This window comes from Eublepharis macularius, chromosome 4, assembly GCF_028583425.1.
Source record: "Eublepharis macularius isolate TG4126 chromosome 4, MPM_Emac_v1.0, whole genome shotgun sequence".
NCBI lineage: Eukaryota > Metazoa > Chordata > Lepidosauria > Squamata > Eublepharidae > Eublepharis > Eublepharis macularius.
The window spans coordinates 164,861,987-164,882,399 of record NC_072793.1 but is presented as its reverse complement, the minus strand read 5'-3'; the positions used below and the strand labels follow the sequence as shown (position 1 = coordinate 164,882,399).

At 42.2% G+C, this 20,413-nt stretch overlaps 1 protein-coding gene, 1 long non-coding RNA gene and 1 pseudogene across 2 annotated transcripts; 1 reads left to right on the top strand and 2 right to left on the bottom strand.

Annotated features, from left to right (window-relative positions):
• Positions 1 to 9,290, top strand: part of LOC129329427 (zinc finger protein 420-like) — a 45,083-nt pseudogene extending 35,793 nt beyond the window's left edge.
• A 3,442-nt stretch (positions 9,291 to 12,732) lies between these two features.
• LOC129329413 (zinc finger protein OZF-like) lies at positions 12,733 to 17,725 on the bottom strand. Its single transcript, XM_054978983.1, has 2 exons — positions 17,636 to 17,725; positions 12,733 to 14,416 (listed from the first exon to the last, which is right to left on the bottom strand). Exon 2 carries the CDS (start codon positions 14,307 to 14,309, stop codon positions 13,047 to 13,049), a length of 1,263 nt encoding a protein of 420 aa, XP_054834958.1. The 5' UTR covers positions 14,310 to 14,416; positions 17,636 to 17,725; the 3' UTR covers positions 12,733 to 13,046.
• Positions 17,726 to 17,915: 190 nt separating this feature from the next.
• On the bottom strand, positions 17,916 to 19,936 carry LOC129329435 (uncharacterized). The gene is made up of 3 exons (XR_008596948.1): positions 19,717 to 19,936; positions 18,440 to 18,566; positions 17,916 to 18,000 (listed from the first exon to the last, which is right to left on the bottom strand). It is a non-coding gene; the product is annotated as an uncharacterized LOC129329435 (long non-coding RNA).
• Between the last annotated feature and the right edge of the window lie 477 nt (positions 19,937 to 20,413).

Here is a 20,413-nt window from a genome sequence, read left to right as displayed (position 1 = left end):
TGAAGAGGGGAATTTTTGCAAATTTCCCTTATGGCTTGTTGAATTCTCCTGTGCTTTATCTGAAATATTTCATTCATTTCCAAAAATATAGGGTTGCTTTCCCAGAGTTCAAAGGGTCCTATAATTTTTTTTAAAAAAAAAACATTATAAATATGGGGGTGGGGTTGATAATGGGAGCAGAGCTTTGGTAAGGTTTGCTGAGAATCAAAAGTAAGCACAAAATGCCAGCAGACCTGATTTGGCATTTTGCTGTGTGGCTGAGCCCCTATAAAGCAGTCGGGTGAGAGAGTCTATTTGAAGTGCAGTTTGGATGGGGGAGGGGGGCTGAATCCTCTCTAGCAATACTCCTCCCTCCCTCCAACCCTGCCTTCTCAAAACGCTATTTCCCCCCAATGTTGCTTCAGGACCAGAAGTAATCATTACTAGGAAAAAAGACACAGTTTTGGGTGGTGGGTTCTGCTTCCCCTTCACTGTCCATGCTGAACAGAGCCAGCAATGTGTAGTGGTTAGAGCATAGATTAGGATATTGGAGACCCAGGTTCAACTCCCCAGTCTGCCATGAAAGCTCATGGAGTGACCTTGGGCCAGTCATACTCTCTCAGCCGAGTCTACCTAACAAGGTTGTTGTGACAATAAAACGGAAGAGAGGAGAACGTTGTAAGCCATTCCCTGCTGGGGAGGAAGGCAGGGTATAAATAAAGTTAAATATAAAATAAAGAAATAAATCATACCACAGAACATGCTTAATAAGGGAATGCCCAGAACCCAAGGCTGAATGATTATCCAGTCAATATTTAATTGGCTGAAGCTGCAATTCCGCCCAAGCTTACCTGAGAGATTGAACAATCTGTCACTTCTGGGTAAACATGCATAGGATTGCCCTACAATTCTCCTAATTTAACCACATTCTGTATAAAGTAAATGTATAAAGCTGCCTTTCAGACTATTTATTTATTAAATATTTATTTATTTATTTATTTACCCTGCTCTTCTTCCCGACAGGTGCAAGAGATACACCATTCTCCTCTCCTTCATTTTATCCTCCCAACAACCCTGTGAGGTAGTTCTGGCTGAGTGTGTGAGACTTGCTCAACTTTTAGGTGGATAGCCATGTTGGTCTGCAGTAGAATAACAGGATTTGAGTCTAGTAGCACCTTAGAAGCCAACAAGATTTTCAGGGTGTAAGCTTTCGGGAGTCAGAGCTCCTTCAGACACCTGGCCCAAAGTCACCCAGCAACCTTCCATGGCAGATTAGAGATTTGAACCTGGATCTTCTTGAGCGTAGTCAGACACTCTAGCCACTATACTGCATTGGCTGTGATAGCGCAAGGATGTTCTTAAAACCCCTTTGTTTTGTAAAGGAGGGGATAGGTTCCACTTTCCCTGCCTGTGCTACCTTTTTCTCCTGTGTGGATCCATAGTGTCTTACATTGTTCTTTGCTCCATTTTATCCTCACAATAGCCCTGTGAGGTAGGTGAGACTGAGAGAAAGTAACTGGCCCAAAGCCACCCAGCAAGCTGCCATGTCAGAGTAGGGATTTGAACCTGGGTCTCCCAGTCCAGCACTCTAACCACTGCACTGCACTGGCTTTGTCTGCTCTGATTGGCATTGACTCTCCAGATGTCAGGCAGATAATAAATGTTTCCCATCACGCCTGAGATCCTTTACTTATTAAAGGCTATAAATAATTTACTTTATTTATAGCCAGCCTTTCTTGCTGAGAGTTAAAGCAGATTACAAAATATAAAACAATAGTCAAGCTGTATACGACATTCAGCAAACAATGCAATAGGACTAGGATTATAAAATTAAAAAACACGTCCAACAGAAACACCATCAAATGGGACATGCCATAAACCAGCTAAAGATTGCAGGGGTGGTACGCGGGACCTTCTGCAGCCAGAGCAAGTATTCTGCCACTGGGCTGCAACTTCAGCCCTTCCTACAGCGCATGTGCCTTCATAACTTTAGCAATATATATTTCTCGTTTTTCTAGAGCGTTCCCTCATTCCCTTAGTAACCCAGTATGTTAACATGCATGTCGCCCCTGAATTTAATTTCCAGTGCAGGATGCACAGTCCAAAATAAAGATGGAAGAACAGGATGCGGCTGGATGTGAACCAGGAGAAAATGTCTGTCGAGGCACCAAGGTAGGGACCTCCTGTGATTTTCTTACTGGGCCAACCCCGCAACAAGAACCCAGTGATTGGTCAGACACAAAGGATGGAGTGCCTGATGGTGGCATGGCCCTCATCTAGGATTGCCAACCTCCCGGTGAAGCCTGGAGATCTCCCAGAATTACAGGTGATTTCCAGACTACAGAGATCAGTTCCTTTGGAGAAAATGGCTGCTTTAGAGGGCAAACTCTACAGCATTATACCCCACTAAGGTCCCTCCCCTCCCCAAACTCTGCCCTCCCTGAGGTCCACCCTCAAATATCCAGAAATTTCCCAGCCCAGAGCTGGCAACTCTGTGTTCATCCCAAATGGAGACACTCACAGGGTAAGTAAAGGATCTTAGGTGTGATGTTGTATTACTGAGACTTCCCTGGCTTCTTTTGAAGGTGTGTATTCAGCCAGTCAGCCATCTAGAAGACAATGGATGACCCAAACTTCCCCCAAGAGGTGTCCCTATGGAAGCTCAGCAGAACTGTTCCAATCTGGATAACTCTGCAAAGGTGAAGAAAGAGATTGTGGCCAGAGATGCTGCCAGAGCACTTTTGAGGCCTTGATCATAACGAAATACACATTTTATTATGGGGGCCAAGGATCATTATGAGGAACAAGGAGCCTTCCACTGTTCTGGTCCCAAGTGGTTGCACTTTATAGATCAAAACCAGCCATCTTCTTTGTGCCCAGAAACAAATTGGAAGCCAATGGAGATTTTCTAATACAAACAAAATAGGCTATTTATCTCTTTAGAAATGCTTATATACCACCTTTCCACAGATATGAGTCCTTAAGATGGCTCACAAATCTAATTTAAAACAAACAACAAATTAAAATAAATAAAAATATACAATAAAAATTAAATATCATAAAACTATCAAACAGCTCATAAATAGTCTCAAGGATGATAAAGCAGCAAGTACCATCTAGTTCAAAGGCCTTACGGAATAGAAAAGTCATCATTTTGTAGAGACCGCAATCATTTCTCTTCCTGGAGGGAGGAATGGAGTAGGGTTGCCATTCTAGGTTGGGAAATTCCTGGAGGTTTGGGAATGCAATTTGGAGAGGGCGGGGCTTGGGTAAGGGAAGGGCAGAGTATAGCACCGCAGAGTCCATCCTCCAAAGCCGCCATTTTCTTCAGGGGAACTGATCTCTGTGGCCTGGAGATCAGTTGTAATTCCAGGAGATCTCCAGCCACCACCTGGAAGCTGGTAATGATACAATGAGGGGGGGGGGACTGAAAACGCCTTCCTGGAGCTCTCTGCTAGTCTAACTTCAGCTAAGGCCAATTCTTGGTAGCAAGCACCATCTGTTGACCTTAGACAAGGTGTTGGGTGCTAACTGGGCTAGCATATTCTGAAATGACAGATGTTTCTGCACAGTCTTCAAGGCCAACCCCAGGTACAAATAACTGCAGTAAGTTGCAACTTCTCTGTGGGCACGTTCACATGTGACAGCAGCCAAGGGTAGCATTAAGTGCCATAATAAAAGTAACCCACAAGTCACTGGTGACAGAAATGCACCTCCTCTTCTAGCTGCCCTTATTTCTTGTTCTGAGCCCCATGTAGTACAGTTGGCAGGATCTGACCCCAGTTTGACTCTGTGCTTACTTCTGTTCCAGGAGCTGAAGCTCTTGGAAGAAGCAGCCATTGATTCTTCCCAGCCTCTGCCCAACACCATGAAGAGGCAGATCTGCAAGAAGTCCCTGCAAGAGAGAGACAGAGGGACTGATTTACTGGGTAAGTATTCATGCACTTGAATGGTTACATAAATCCTTTTGGCCAAACCCATCTCCATGAGGTTGTCATGTGGTAAGTTAGGGACAACTCTGACATAGCATCTCTGTCCATTCTCAGAAAATCAAAGGATGCTATTGTAGCTAGAGGATGCTGCCATGGTAACTTTCATCAGTTCCCTCTCCTGTTACAGGGAGACTTTCAATAACAACAACAACAACAACAGTGTTTATATGCTGCTCTTTTAGACAGATTAGTGCCCCACTCAGAGCAGTGAACAAAGTCAGTGTTGTTATTATCTCCAGAATACAGCTGAGGAGCTGGCTTCCCCAAGGCCACCTGCTGGGCTCGTGGCAGTCATGGGATTTGAACCAGGAGAGTGTTGATTCGCAGCCTAACCACTTAACCACTATGCTATAGCTCTTGGAGAGATACAGCCTCTCTTCATCCTCATCTCCTGATGGAACAAGTTCTTTCCCTTGCTGCAGACCTCCAAGTAATTTAATAAAATAACCGAGAGACCAAAAGAGAACAAATGGAATCACTTTGATTACACAGAAAAGAAAAAACTTTGCTAGCATTGGATAGTCTTCCTATTGCCTGTCTTTTACCTGATACTTCTCAGATGAAACTTGTTTATTGGTAACATTATTACTCAACATGATAATTAAGCTGTATGCGTTTACACTAAGGCTCTCTTACACTGACGGTTTGCTGAACTTTTGCTCTTAATTTTGATGTAAATTGTCTCTGAAATTATAAATGCTTGCTGATTGCCTGCCCTGCAGTCTGGTGATCTTTCTTTCTGGGAAGTTTTTCTACCATTGTTAGCCTTTTCATGCTTAATAAGCCTCTGAAGAACTCCAGAATTCCCCAGAATAGTGTCTGAAAACAACTGTTATACAGTCATGTGCTTAAAAGGTTTTACTTACACATTAAGACTTACAAACTGACTGTTGGCTAAGTTTTCCTCTGACCTTTTGTTCTTCTTTTCTTGGGGGGCTTTTTATGGACATGAAGGAACATCTGGATCCTTTCTATATAGTCCCCACCCTGATAACTCACAGCATTACTTGTCTAAGGGGTCTCCTTATTTCTCTTGTACCCATTTCATGATTCTTTGTTTCTTCTGGCAGTCAACAAGCAAATGAATGAACGTGTAGAGAATCATCAGCCGGAGAGACCAGAGCAAGTGGTATTCAATGGAGAATCGTTGGAAGATAATTTGTATTGGTTTCCTGAAATACCTGTAAATCAGGTAACTCATCCTGGGGAAATATCAAGAAAAAGACTTCTTAGTGTGGAAGGATCGGATTGTTCAAGAAGCTTCTGTGAGAGCTTTGACTGCTCAGATTATCGGAAAGTAGACCCAGGAGACAAGTTGTACAAATGCTCTTTTTGTGGGGAAAATTTCAAGCAGCGCTCCTATCTTATCAGGCATGAAAGGACCCACACAGGAGAAAAACCCTACAAATGTTCAGTCTGCGGTAAAAGCTTCAGCCAGAGGTCTCACATCATTACACATGAGAGAACCCATACAGGAGAGAAACCATACAGGTGCTCAGATTGTGGGAAAAGCTTCAACCGCAGAGCAAACCTCATGGCCCATGAGAGAACCCACACAGGGGAGAAACCGTATGAATGTTCAGACTGCGGCAAGTGCTTTAGCCAGAGCTCATGGTTGATGGCGCATAAAATAATCCACACGGGCGAGAAGCCCTACAAGTGCTCAGACTGTGGGAAATGCTTCAATCACCGGTCAAGCCTTATTAAACATGAGCGGTCCCATTCAGAAGAGAAACCATATGCTTGCTCAGACTGTGGGAAGTCTTTCAATGAAAGTTCTAAACTTATCAAGCATCAAAGAATTCACACGGGAGAGAAACCATATAAATGTTGCCAGTGTGGGAAAAGCTTCTGTTTTAGGTCGAGCCTGAGTCAACATGAGAGGACACACACGGGGGAAAAGCCGTATGAATGCTGTGACTGTGGGAAAAGCTTCAGGCAGAAGTCACACCTGATCAGGCACGAGAGGATGCATACTGGTGAGAAACCCTACAACTGCTTGGATTGTCAGAAAAGCTTCAGCCGAAGCTCAGCTCTCATTGAACACAAAAGGATCCACACTGGAGAGAAGCCATACAAATGCTCACACTGTGGGAAGAGTTTCAACCAACGCTCGTACAGTATCATCCATGAGAGAAGCCACACAGGGGAGAAACCATTCAAATGTTTAGACTGTGGGAAAAGCTTCAATCAGAGATCACACCTTGCGATACACGAGAGGACCCATACCAATGAAAAAACTTAATGCTCTCTGTTATGAACATTTGTCAGATGAGCACTCTGAACGTTAAAAGAATTTGCTGCACTGACACAAGTGAGAAACAAAGTGTGGGGAAAGTTTACAGCTAGTGTGATTAGAGTGCCTGACTTGAGACCCAGGTACAAATCCCCACTCTGCTACGGAAGCTCACTGGGTGACTTTGGACCAGTCAGTCTCCCTCAGCCTAACCCGCCTCACAGGCTTGTTAGGATAACTAGAGAAGAGGAGAAGGATATCATAAGCTACTTTGGATTCCCATTGGGGAGAAAAATAGAAGATTAAAAAAGATAATACCATGGAGCCTGGAACAACCTGCTTTCAGGTTTCATATTCATCTGTCACATTTTCGTCCCACCCATCCTTCAGGGAGCTCAGGATTTGTAGTTGCACCTGACTATCTTGATCCATCTCCCTTTCAATCTGTGTATACAGTTTAGGGAAGCTTTGTAAATGAAATGTTGCTATGTGTTGTGAAATGTCTGGAGGATTTTGTGGTACTCCATATTTGGTAATTTATGAGACACAAACTCCTAATGCCAGGATCCTTATGCCATGGGGTGTGCATGGGTGCCACTGTGTCCACCAGTGTGTTAACTGTTGCCCATCTCCTTCTACGAAAGAGCCAATCCTAGTTTCTTGACTACAGAAGGAATTGCCTTGAAAGAGTCTAGGAGGCATTATCTTTCTGTCTGAAGGGCATGACCATTCACAACAGCTGCCTGCTCCATGGCAGAATGCTTGGCTTTGAAACTGTGCAACAGTTTGAGACTGGCACTGGTCTCCCTCACCCTGTACTTGAGGTCATACAAAGAGTGGAGACAGAGCTTCTGTCCCTTTCTTAAATGGGGAGGGGGAAGGAATGATCATTTAAAAATAGCAACTCATTGTCCTTGTTTCAGGGCACAACTAGCGGAGATAACAAACATGAGATTGCGGTTTCTTTCTTCTCTACCATAACATGTCATGATGAAAACTCATGACCTGACACTGCTATTTTAATGCATTTATTTGCCTCCCCCCTCCCCCAGCTAGGGTTGGGTACTGCAAAAGGTAGCAGGGAGGAACATGCATTTTTATAGTCATATGTCCTATTTGCATAGTGAGGAGAGAAAAGGGAACGTGAACATGTATTGTTAGTCCAATGGCAACCCCACTCATTTATTGTCACAATTTGTTCTTCCCTTTGCTCCCACACAAGAAAACAGGTGAATAGCTGATGGTGGCACGGGTGGTAACATGGTCTGTGCTCTCAGTTAGACCCTCCTGTGTGTTACTTAGATTGGTCTCCTTGCAAATACGAGAACTGGGGGGGGGGAATTAGCGGCAAGGAAGAGGGCTATGTGAGGGGTAATTATGGGATCTTTTCACCAATTTTTACAGAGTCCCTTCCCCAAGATAGCAGAGAAGACTGGTGCTTTCAAACACAGAAGTAATAATTAAAATGGTTACACACACACAGAGTCCTAGGAAGCTAGCCAGAAGTTGGAATAGAATGAGGGAGAGGAAGTATATCTACCTATCCTGAAGAGTAGTCCAATCCATGGAGGAAGAGAGTAGCTTCAAACGTCCCGCATTCTCGGCCAGGAGAGCAAGAGGCTTAGAGTAACCTCAAGGGAGCAACACTTCAGATCCAAAAAGTGTGCACAGTTTAAATGGAGCAAGGGTCCCTATTATAGGGCAAACCATGCCCTGAGGTGGGAGAGCCCTCGCAGTCGTTGGAACAAAGACTCCAATGGTCAGTTCCTGGGAATAACAAAGGTCTGATTACCTTGATTGCTTACTACCGGGTGTGTGTAAAAGAGAATGCAAAGCCTCTCCTGGAACTGCACAAAAGGGGCAGTTTGTTAATGGGTTCCACTGGAGCTGAGCTGATGAATTTAGTTGGGGAATGTACCTTTCCCAGGAATGAATGATAAAACCTTATGAGTGCTAATTGATTTCTCCTCGATCATGGGCTGGGGATCTCATCAGTGAAGGAGGGAAAGGGATGTGCTAAGTGGGAAGACTCTACGAGACCTTTCTTGCTCTAGCTCCACTTGGAGCTGAGAGGACTGTAAACTAATCGCTGCTGGTCACTCTGCATTTACATGCGGCATTCCATTCATGCCTGGATCTCCCGGGTGGGACTCAGCAATGGTTAGCTGGAATTCTCTGGTTTGCAATCCAGACTGCATTTAATCCAGGGGCCTTGTGATTTTTATATCACAGGTAGCTATTAAATAGCTATCAAACATGGCAGAGGCCAGGCCGACTGCTTACATGGGGCCATGTTGAATCTACAAGCTCTAGTCAGGTAGCATAGCATTATGTTGTATGTGGACAAGGGAGAACAGCACTGCATAATTGCTATAGGTTTTGTTCAAGAGCAAGAGTCCACCCTCCAAAGCAGCCATTTTCTCCAGGTAAACTGATTTCTGTGGCCTGGAGAGCAGTTGTAATTCCAGGAGATCTCCAGCCACCACCTGGAGGCTGGCAACCCTAACTGTAAGGGTAGGAGTAGGCCCTGCTCTTTTAATGAACAAACGGCTCAGAGGTGTGCATGGCCCTGTTACAAAAACAAACAACCTATTCTTTTCTGCCTCTTCTCATCTTGCTTTAATTCCTCCAACAGAACAGGAAATAAATCAAGGTTCTGTTAAACTGAAGCAATTTAGGTAGGCCTTTCTTCATCCAAAAATGGAAGCCTGAAGGAAATGTGAGTTCTGAGAAATGTGAATTCTGCTGTGTGTGACTTCTGCACTAAACGTTCTGTACTGCAACCTGAATAAATGAAATATATTGTTATTTTGGGGTTTTCTGTTTTCTATTTGTTAATACTTTGCAGGATGTATTCTTATTTCTGGCAGGACAAGCTTCTGAAGTTTCAATAGACATTGATTACATGCTTTGAGAATATTTTTCAGACGTGAAGGCTAACAATGTGTTGTTTTTTTAAAAAAAATGAGAAATCCCAGGAAAATGAACTCTGTGCTTAGTATCACAGTTTCTGAGTTTAAGAAATGTTTATAGAAAGGATGACAATTTGAATGACAGATATTACAGTTACTTACAGTCGACTTTAAGAACCAGTTGTCTTCCATCTGCCCCCCAAAATACACAGACCTAGATGTGAACATTTGAAAAATTATGGTTGCTCAAAATGACCAATACGCTGAGATGGTTGTTGTGGGTTTTCCGGGCTGTATTGCCGTGGTCTTGGCATTGTAGTTCGTGACGTTTCGCCAGCAGCTGTGGCTGGCATCTTCAGAGGTGTAGCACCAAAAGACAGAGATCTCTCAGTGTCACAGTGACTGTGACTCTGTCTTTTGGTGCTGCACCTCTGAAGATGCCAGCCACAGCTGCTGGCGAAACGTCAGGAACTACAATGCCAAGACCACGGCAATACAGCCCGGAAAACCCACAACAACCATTGTTCTCCGGCCATGAAAGCCTTCGACTATACAATACGCTGAGATTTCTGCCAGCTTTCAGTGGCGGTGGGGCTGGATGTTATTTTTAGTCATTCAGTGCAGTTTGTATATGGAGAGGTTCTATAGAGAAAAAAATACCTTGGAATTTTGCATGGGGTGGGGGATATAAGTAGTTGTTTCTTGAACCAACACAAAGTTGGTAGCCAAAAGATGCTCAACACATGGCCTCATGACAACATCCTTCCCCCTTTTGACCTCACCTCTGGATTTAGACCCTAAAAGTTGTGCAGATTTATCTCCATGTGATGAGAATCTTCTCCTACTGCTGTCTCTGTATCTACTCACATGACATTCAGTTGTGAGTTAGCAAGCAATTTCAGTGTAGTTGATATGATTTTGAACTCTGAGCCATCAGCTCAGATCTCACTTTGGCAATTTACATCTTCCTCCCTAGCTACATACAATAAAATAGAGCTTAATCTAATGTTCTAACTGTATACAGTTGTGCAGGGGGGAGTAATTATGTAATACATGCTGGTCGAGGATATGAGGTTGGACATGGACTTTGATTAGTTCTTTAAAAAACGAGGGGAGAGAGTAAAAAAAAATGTAGATTTGAAGTCAGTACTGAAAAGAATAATATTGTTTATGGAAATGTTCTTGACACTGTATGGAAATGCCTGCCCTTGTCCTTGCCACTGATTGTACTAATATACTATGTAATCCGCCTTGAGTCTCAGTGAGAAAGGCGGAATATAAATGACATAAGTAAAATAATAAAATATTTTGTCTATAATGCTTTGACTCTTAGACATTATCTTTACATGGCCAGCTATCTATACTTTGCACCCCTCCAAGTATATCAGCCTACCTTACAGGGTTGTTATAAGAATTGCTCAGTTCTGTATAGGCAGCTCTTAAACCATAGCCATACTGACATCATTTCCAGGTGCACAGGGAGTGATGTCAGTACAGCAAGACACTGCTGATGTTTCCCCCGTTTCCCACCATTTCCTCCCGCTGGCCAGCTGAGCAGTGACTGGAAGTATTCAATGGCAGCAGGGGATCCCCCACCAGTACCAGGGGAATGGTAGGCTTGGTTGGGGCTGAAGTCACCCACAAACTCCGCTACTCCCTGAGTCTGTCACTGTCTTTCCCTGTTCAATCCCAGCTTTCCCTATGTGAAATATTCTTTGTTCTAAATGTGGACATCTTTTCACTCTGAGGGAGGATAGCAGGAATGAGAGCCTGCCTGCCTCTTCAAATTCTGTTTTTGGGCTTTCAAGGTTTTTTCTCAGTCAGGGTGCAAATTTGTAAAAAAGGAAAGAATGAGAAGACTTCCTTTATATGCTCAGAGAGAGGGAGTATCTCACGGTCAGGGAGGGGTGGGAGAAGATGATGTCTCCCCAAAGAGTCCCTAAGGCCCACATAGCTCTCATGGAAACCAAGCAGCAGTTGCCAACTCCAGACACCAAATCATTTCTGTCATCTGCTCTGCTGCATTTAGCAAATGGGAAATCGTTGCACAGAGAAGTCCATAAGGCCACCAAGTGCAAAATATTTTCCCCCTTTGTGACAAAAACAATAGATGACACCATAGTAAAGCCATACCTATGCAAGACTGTGTGCAAACCACGTAATTTCGTTACAGCTCTTTCACCAAAACTTGGAGCCAACAAATCCTGGGGGGGGGGGGCTTTAAATGCTCAAACTTTGACATAGCAGCATTTTTTAAATGAACAATGATATTTAAGTGGGGGGGGAAACATTGATTCCAAGCTTCAACAAAGCTTCAGGTGATAAGTTACCTGGAAAAGTATTGGTATAAATGTTCAAAAAGCAAGATTTTAATTAAGGAGAGGGATTTATTGATATTAACTTAATGGAACCCAGGTGATTCCTCAGATACACTACTATCAAATATTATGATTTGACATAATTGTACAGCATTGTAGATTTCTAATGAGGGGAACCTAAAGTATTAATCTGAAAGTGGTAACTAGTGGCTGACAGACTTGATGTGGTTCCCAAACGTCCCATACTTTCATCAAGCATTTCTACCAAACTTTAACCAAAGCTTAACTCAGCTGGACTTAAAAAGAGAATGGATTAAATCTTCACATGCCTTTTGTACGTCTCCTTGCACACATTATTTCACACCTATTTCTGAAATGGAAGATGATCACTAATGAACAATTTATCTGTTAGGTGAGGCTACCTTTGTTAAATTGTTGTTTATTTAAAATAGTTACACTCTGCCTTTCCCCTAAGCCTAAGACAGTATAAAATTCAGTTACACAACATGGATTCAAAAACAGCAATTGTGATACTGAAAGCAATGCCAGACCAAAAAAAGTAGCCCAAGTTATGCTGCCAGCTATAAGGGCATGCAGAAAATGTTTTGCATATCTTTCTAGAAATTAAGAAGGATCTTTCTATAGTTATCCAAGCAAGATATTTCATAAAACTGAGTGAACCACTGAAAATATTTGGGTGCCAGAAGCAGCAAAGTGAACCATTCTAGAGAAAGGATTTTGACCATTACACAACCTGTCTTGTTCAGACTAAAATAGAGAGATTCTAATGGCCCTCAGAAATGGTGGACTTGGTTGTCCCTTCATTATTCAATAAGGCATGGTACATTTTCCCCTCCTCTGTGAATTCTTTCATGACAAGATTTGTCATCTAAACAAAGCTTTTACCACTGAACATGAATATGGTTTCTGTGTGAATTGTCGTGCTCAACAAGATAACCTTTACAACTGAAACATTTTCCTTCAACCTCTTAACAGCAACAAGAAAAAGCAGAATTAGCCACACTGTGATGGCATAGAAACTACCTCATTTAATTAAAACTGGTCCCAGAAAATTATCTGATTCATAAAATTAATGTTTTGCCAATGCCAGTGCGTTATGGAATACATTATCTTAATATAGTTCTCATGTTATCCTTAACCACTTGGTCAAATATTCTTTTGTACATTTTGCATTAAAAATACATTCAGATTTTTTTAAAAAAATACCATCTACTGATACAAGTTTCAAAACTAGTAGGGATTGAAATTATAGATGGACTTATTATTCATTTGATATTAAAAAGTAAACACATGAAGTTGCCTCATACTGAATCAGACCATTGTATTGTATTGATTGTATTGTCTACTCAGACTAGCAGCAGCTTTCCAGGGTCTCTACTACAGGTCTTTCACATCACCTGCTCCTTTTTATTGGAGATGCCAGGGATTGAACTGGGGGCTTTCTGCCTGCCAAGCAAAAGCTCTGTCACTGAGCCACAGCCCTTCCCCCAGGCTATTCCTCACAGACACTATTTTAAATCCTAAAATGTTATGTATGCTAGCTGTGAAGTTGGTCGTCCCTGTGTTATTTAGGACGTGAGACATTTTTCTATTCTCTGTGGATTCTCTCATGACAAGTAAGATTTGATCTTTGAGCAAAGCTTTTTCCACAGACAGAACATGAATAGGGTTTCTCTCCTGTGTGAATTCTCTCATGCACAATAAGGTTCGATTTTTGACTGAAGCCACTACCACAGACTGAGCATTTGTATGGTTTGTCTCTTGAATGGGCTCTTGTGTGCTGAGCTAGATGTATTTTATGACTGAAGCTTTTACCACAAGCTGAGCATATATATTGCTTCTTTGGTAAATGAATTTTTTCATGTCTCACAACAGATGACTTTTGCCTGAAGTTTTTACCACAGACTGAGCACGTATATTGTTTTTCTCCTGTATGGATTAGCTCATGAGTACTAAGAACTGATCTGTTACCAAAGGGTTTTCCACAGATTGAGCATGTATATGGATTTTCATCTATTTGTATATTTTCACATCTAATGCTGCTATGAATAATGGAGGGCACATGTGGATTTTCTTTCATGTGAATCCTCGCATGTGTAACCAAACTTGACTTATGCCTAAAATATTTCCCACAGATGGAGCATTTGTATGGTTTTTCACCAGTGTGAATTCGTTCATGGACAAGAAGTTGTGATCTTTTACCAAAGCTTTTCCCACAGATCGAGCATGGGTATGGTTTTTCACCTCTGTGGCTTCTTTCATGACCAGTAAGATGTGAACTCTGATTAAAGCTTTTCCCACAGACAGAGCATGTAAATGGTTTCTCCCCTGTGTGGCTTCTCCTGTGGACAATAAGGTAAGGTCTCCAACCGAAGCTCTTCCCACAATCTGAGCATTTATATGGCTTCTCCCCAGTGTGGATTCTTGAGTGTGCCTCAAGATGGTATCTTCTATTGAACTCCTTACCACAAACTAAGCATGTATGTTGTTTTACTCTTCTGTGGCTTTTTTCATGCTCTACAAGATTTGACCTTCGACTGAAACTTTTCCCACAGACTGAGCATTTATATGGCTTCTCCTCTGCATGGGATTTTTCATGGGCAACAAGGAGAGATTCCCAATAAAAAGTTTTCTCACAATGTGAACATCGAAAAAGTGTATCTCCTATACATTTTCTTGTATATACCCCACGGTTGGAAGACTGTGTGTGTATTTTTCCAGATGTGAAGACTGCCTTTTGCATTTTAGCTTTCTTAACTTCTTTGTCTCTTGTTCTATATGATAAAACCTTTCCCATTCTACTCCTGCAGTAATTTTCCTGTTGTCTTCTTTCTCCGCACTGGTCTGCCATCTTGGGATGCTGAAAGATACTGTCAGTTCCTACAGGTACCTCATTTGATTCTGCTTGACTAGCATCTTCTGGAAGAAGATTCTCTCCATTTTTTACAAATCCAATGCCTATTGGAAGAAAAATAGATTTACGACACAAGGAATATGCTATATAAAAATTACTGGGATAATTTAACACCAGGATTCAAACTATACAGGAATGTAAGAATTAGTTGTATGCAAATATGAAACCTTACAAGGAAGTTGCCCTTTTACAGTTTGTGTGCAAAAATAACCAAGTTATCTCCTCCGTTCTCCCAGATTTAGTTTGGAACCATAAAAAGTCAGGTACCATTTTGGACTGGTACATTTTATATTCCATCTGTGCCACAGCTGCTGTTCTCTGCTCTTGCCCCCCCCCCCAAGAAAAGAGTAGCTACTACAGGAGCAAATTATTCTTCCAGAAAAATGTATAAGAGGTCACAGAAGCCTACAAAAACAAATATTTCAAATTATCTGCGCCCTCTTACCCTTGCAGGTAGCTGTAAAGGTCTTCTATTCCTCAGAGCATGGTTGATCTAGCAGGCATGACTCATCTTCAGTTTTCAATTTTATCATTACACCATGAAACTCTGAGAAAGAAAAGATGAGGATTCCTATCCCAGACACAAATGGTGTTTGCTGAACTGTGTTCTGACAGAAATTTATTTGCTTTATTTCACATTCTTTCCCTTGTTCAAGCTGGGAGATCAGGCCAAGCTTAAGGCTTGAAAATCCATCTGAAGTAGATTATACACACATAAGGATCATGCCTGGATATCATACCAAATATAGACACGGAAGAGGAAATAAAGGATGAGGAGATATATGTATTGATCACCCCAGCCCCTCTTTATATTTGAGAAGAGAAATAATAAATATTTAGGCCCAACCTTAGCTACTGAGATTATCCAAGCTGTTGAGTGACACGTGGTTTTCTCATTAATTTACTGAACAGACATATGAAGTTTGTGCACATACAAGGAAGGGAGAAGAGCATCAGGAGGAGTTTGGCTGGATAAGACCAAAGGATTATCTAGTCCAGCATCCCGCATCCAACAATGACCAACCAGATGACCCTAGAAGGCCTAGAAGAAGGGGAATAGTGGTCAACACCTCCCTCTCTCAGCAGCCTCCTGCTAAAAGCTACAGAAAAAAGCTACAGAAGATTTACTACAGGCTAGATTAAGTGTTGATCTATAAAATCTTAACAGGACTCAACTGCTTTCTCCGGTACAGCTCTCCTGCCCTGACAATTGAGATATCTCGGAAGACTGCTACTCTCTAAGGAAGCTTGCTTTGGGGGATTTCAGAGTATAGCTAAGTTCTTTTTAAAGATCATATTGCCACAACCCCCTTCTCAAGGAAGCGACTTTTAAAAGTTTTAGGGTAAGAGAACCCCATATATTTTATGGAAGAACTTTGTTGTTGCTGAATTTTTATTAATAAATATATCCTGCATTCTGCAAGTCATGCTAACTTTTCTGGCGGCTACAAGTTGCTGTTTCTCTCACCAATATCTCAAAGCTTACACACATAGCTTGTCCTGTTTCCAGATGTATGTTCCTGGCTCCTCCTCTACTGAAGAGCCTGCCCCACTCCCCTACTCTGAGACACCTTCAAGTGTGTGAAGAAGCAACTTCTACGACTCAGCATTTTGTCACATCTGTGCCTTGACATTTGCTGTACTGGAGTAATGACTGCAATTTATGAGGGAAAATTGTTTTTCTATTCCAAGTTTTGATGATGTCCCATTTCCCAGAGTTTTTGAGTTATTGTGCCATGCTAGACTCAATTATGCGAGAGTGAAATTTCAGATTTCTCTGTTGCAGAAGTTCTGAAATAAATCACTTATGGTGAATGAGCAAGTGGATCAGTGAGCCTCAAGCATTTTATAAATTAGGATTATTTTGAGACTGTTGGGGGAATGTTTCCAAGAGAACATTTTCTGATGAATAGTATTTTATCTATTTTTAGCCCAGCCTTTTCCCAAGGAGATGAGGGTGGCATACTCTATTTATTTATTTATCTCTGTTTATTTATTTATTTAGATAATTCATATACCAGCTCTTTAATACTTGATCAAAATGACTCACAACTCTTACCAGCCCTCCTCCCTGGTTGTGTTTTTTGTATGTCTATGTGTCTTTACTGTTTTGTTAAATATATATACATTTTAATGCTGTTTTTAATGCCTTGATGCTCATTGCCTTGAGGACTCTATTTGGGTGTAAAAGTGGCATAAAACAACAAAGCAATAAAACCAACAAAAGAAAACAATAAAACAAATCAACAAAAATGACATACCAATAAAAATAAGTCATTGCACAAAAGCAACATAAAACAAACAGAGGCAGTTTGGTGTAATGATTAAGAGCAGCAGGACTCTAATCTGGAGAAATTTGTTTGACTCCTCTGCTTGAAGCCAGCTGCATGACCTTGGGTTAGTCACAGCTTCTCAGAGCTCTCTCAGCCTCACCCACCTCACAGGGTGATTGTCGTGATGATAATAACAACACACTTTGTAAACCGCTCTGAGTGTGCATTAAGTTGGCCTGAAGGGTAGTACATAAATCAAATGTTGTTGGTGTTATTAAATCTAAAATGATATTGCTAAAACAGTCCTCAGGAGCAGAACCCAAAAACAACTAAAAAGAGATAAAACTCCAAAGTGAAAAAGCCTAGGTAAAGATATGATTTGACCTAGCAACTAAAGGAAAGTAAGGCAGGCACCAGGTGAGCCTCAATGAAGAGGGCATTCTAAAATGCTCTGCTTCATCCTTACAACAACCCTGCCAGGTAGCTTATGTTGTGAGTGACTGGCCCAAGGTTACCTAGTGAGCTTCATGGCAGATTTGAACCTGGTTTCCTCAGTCCTAGTCCAACACCCTAATTAGTATACCACACTGGAATTTTAAAAACATAAGAAGAGCCCTGCTGGATCAGATCACTAGTCCATCTAGTTCAGTGTCCTGTTTTACACAGTGACCAACCAGTTACTCTAGAAGTTCAAGCTTAGAGGCTGAGGCCTTCCCCTGATGTTGCCTCTTAGCACTGACAGACCTATCCTCCATGACTGTTTTAAAGTCAAGGCCTTCCCCTTATGAGTAGTAGATTTGTATTTTATTATACGGAGATAGAAGTCTGAGAAGTAGAATGGCAAATTTTGAAATAAACAAACATAAGAGCAATGGACAGCAAAACAAACACATCTTCTAGCCCTGCACTTTTTATATAATGAAGTTTGATCCTGGAAAAATGACACATAATTGATGACATCCTTGAGGATGCTCGAGCCACACCACTCACCTGAACAGGTAGCTTGGAAGACCCTCCATCCCTCAGAGTCATGAAAAATGGGTACCCATGGTTCCTCTTTCAGTCCCAATTTAATTTTCATGTCAGGAAACCCTGATTAAGAGAAGGCAATAAAGGGCAGACGTAAGGATTTTAACTGGAAGTAGCAATGGTAGTTTTCTCCTTGCTTTTGTGCAAACTCTAGGCCTTTGCCCAATATTGAATGCTTTTGAGCATAAATAAGCCTGGGCCCTTCCTTTCACCAGAGCTGTGACATAACAAAGCATTCTTGCCTTCCAAAACGTCTGAATCAGGAATCCATGGCTCATCCCCTTGTTCAAACTGGGCAATCAAGTGGGATCTGATGACAGAAAATCCTGTTTAGGAACACAAGAAACAAATGTCACGATATTGAATTCAAAGACACCAAATCCAGATCATCTTGTATTTAGTTAGAGAGTCACACAAAATTTAGTAACTAAAGTACACAGTGTACAAATAATGATAGCTGAATCCAACACAGTCTTGTGGCTGGAAAGTAGGGAAAGGGTTTTTTTTCTCAATCATACTTCTGGAGGAAAAAATACATACGTTTTAGAGCCACACAATGTTTCTCTTCTAGATAGGAGAGAAGGCTAAGATTATACAAATTCACAGAGGCAAAGGTCTTAAGAAGATGCATGCACATCACAACTTCAGGGGGAAAGGGGCACTCCTTATTTCAAAGTTTCCAAACTCTATTTCACATCTCTCAAAAATGCCACCCCAAGTACTGCTATGTGTGTGTGTGAGAGAGAGACAGAAGAGGATCCTTACCTAAAGAGATTACGTTATGATGATTCTCTCTCATGACTTCGTGGTATAAAGCTCTCTGCTCTGGACTGAGCAAAGCCCATTCACTCTGCGTGAAATACACAGCCACGTCCTCAAAAGTCACTTGTTCCTGAAAAAGAGAGGCAAATGTCTTTGCAGTATCTGCTGCCCTGAGAACAACACTGTTGCTTCATTATCACAAAGATATATACAGCCCATAGACTTTGTAAAGTGGAGGTGTCACAGGCTTGGATAAGAAAGCCACTTTAAGAAAAAAATCCTAAATCCAGGTTCACTGGGACGGAGGCAGAGTATATATCCCAAATCCAGCTATTCCATGCTTTATTGCTTTATTAAGAGGTTTCACAACACACCTTCAAATCCGGAATGAAACAGGATTTAGCATTTTTAATCTCACTCTAACAGCCACCTTAATAAAACTAGCAACTTATCACTCATTAACTAGTTTAGCATAACTAGTGAAGGGTCTCTGCCTTTCTCCTGACTAGATGTTAATTTTACATGCCTACATTTCATCCTGACTGTATCTGAAGAATGCATCTGACCCTCGAACGCTTATACCCTGAAAATCTCAGGGGTCTCTAATGTGCCCCTGGACCCAAATCCTGCTGTTGTCCTGCAGACCAGCACAGCTACATATCTGAAACTACTTTTCTCACTGTACTTCCTCCATCCCATGGTCCTTTCACTCTACTGTTTGTTTGTTTCCTCTTCCTACACAAAATATCTACATGGTAAGGATGCTCTCACTACATCTGAAGAAGGGGGCTCTAGTTCATGAATGCTTATGTTGGAATCAAACTGTTGCTCTTTCGCATGAAAGAAGATTTCTTTTTGCTACGGCAGACTTCCCATGGCTCTGGTCCTATGCAGAGTTACTCTAGTCTAAGTCTAATGGTATCAGTGGGTTTAGAGACAGTCACAACTTCCCATAGCATTGCACTGAAAAAGAATCCCGTGCCACTCTTGAAAACTAACATTTATTGTGACATTGAGCTTAATGCCACGACAAACGGGGCAGCCTTTAAGGTGCCACCAAAGCTCCCTGTAAGTTTGGATGCCGCGTATGTAAATAAAGCAATCCTACACATTGTTCCGCCAGAGTTAACATACTGATTTAAATCGGCACAAGCTATGGAAAGGGTTGCATTATAACACATTATAACACAGCTCCCCCCTAGCACGCATCCTAGAAATGCCCCATGTAGGGACGCTGATCGATTTCCCGTATAACCTCCTTTCACCCCAGCCCTTCTCACCGACGGCATCATGGCTGGATGTGAGGCTCGCTCGGCCAAACTTCCGTTGCTTCTTCTTCCAGCGTTTGTTGCAGAATCTGCGCCGGCAGCGCAATGTGCTGTTATGGGATAGCAACCGACCGGGCTTTCCCCTTTTCTTTCGATCTTTCCCCTCCTCTCTCCCGCCGTTTCTTCCTGCTCGGATCAAGGCAGACTCAAGAGGATCCCTGCAGACAGACAAACCATCGCCCGCCCCGCAAACCGACGAAGAAAACCCGGAAGCAGTCCTCCAGCTGGAGGAGTCTGGTATATCTCAGTGAGAACAGGCTGGGAGAGGGAAGACTCGGTCTGGTCCAGGTGGAAAGGTACTCTGCACGCGCTCAGGAGGCCCACGAGCGGAAGGCAGAGCTTCCCTCTCCTAAGAATCTCCTTTCTAGGGTTGCTGCCCCTGGATTGGGAAATTCCTGGAACACTTGGGAATGGAGGCAGGGAAGGGACCTCGCCATGTAATTGCAGGGAATCTCCAGTCCATACTTGAAGTTTGGCAACCCTAAGGGAACTGATCTGTCAACTGGAAATCAGTTAGTTCCAGGACCCACCTGGAAGTTGGTAACCCTACAAAGTCTTCATGGCAGAGTGAGGGGTTGACCTTATTAATTTTAGGGGGAGTAGATGTGTTAGTCTGCAGTCGAACGGCAGGATTTGAATCCCGTGGCTT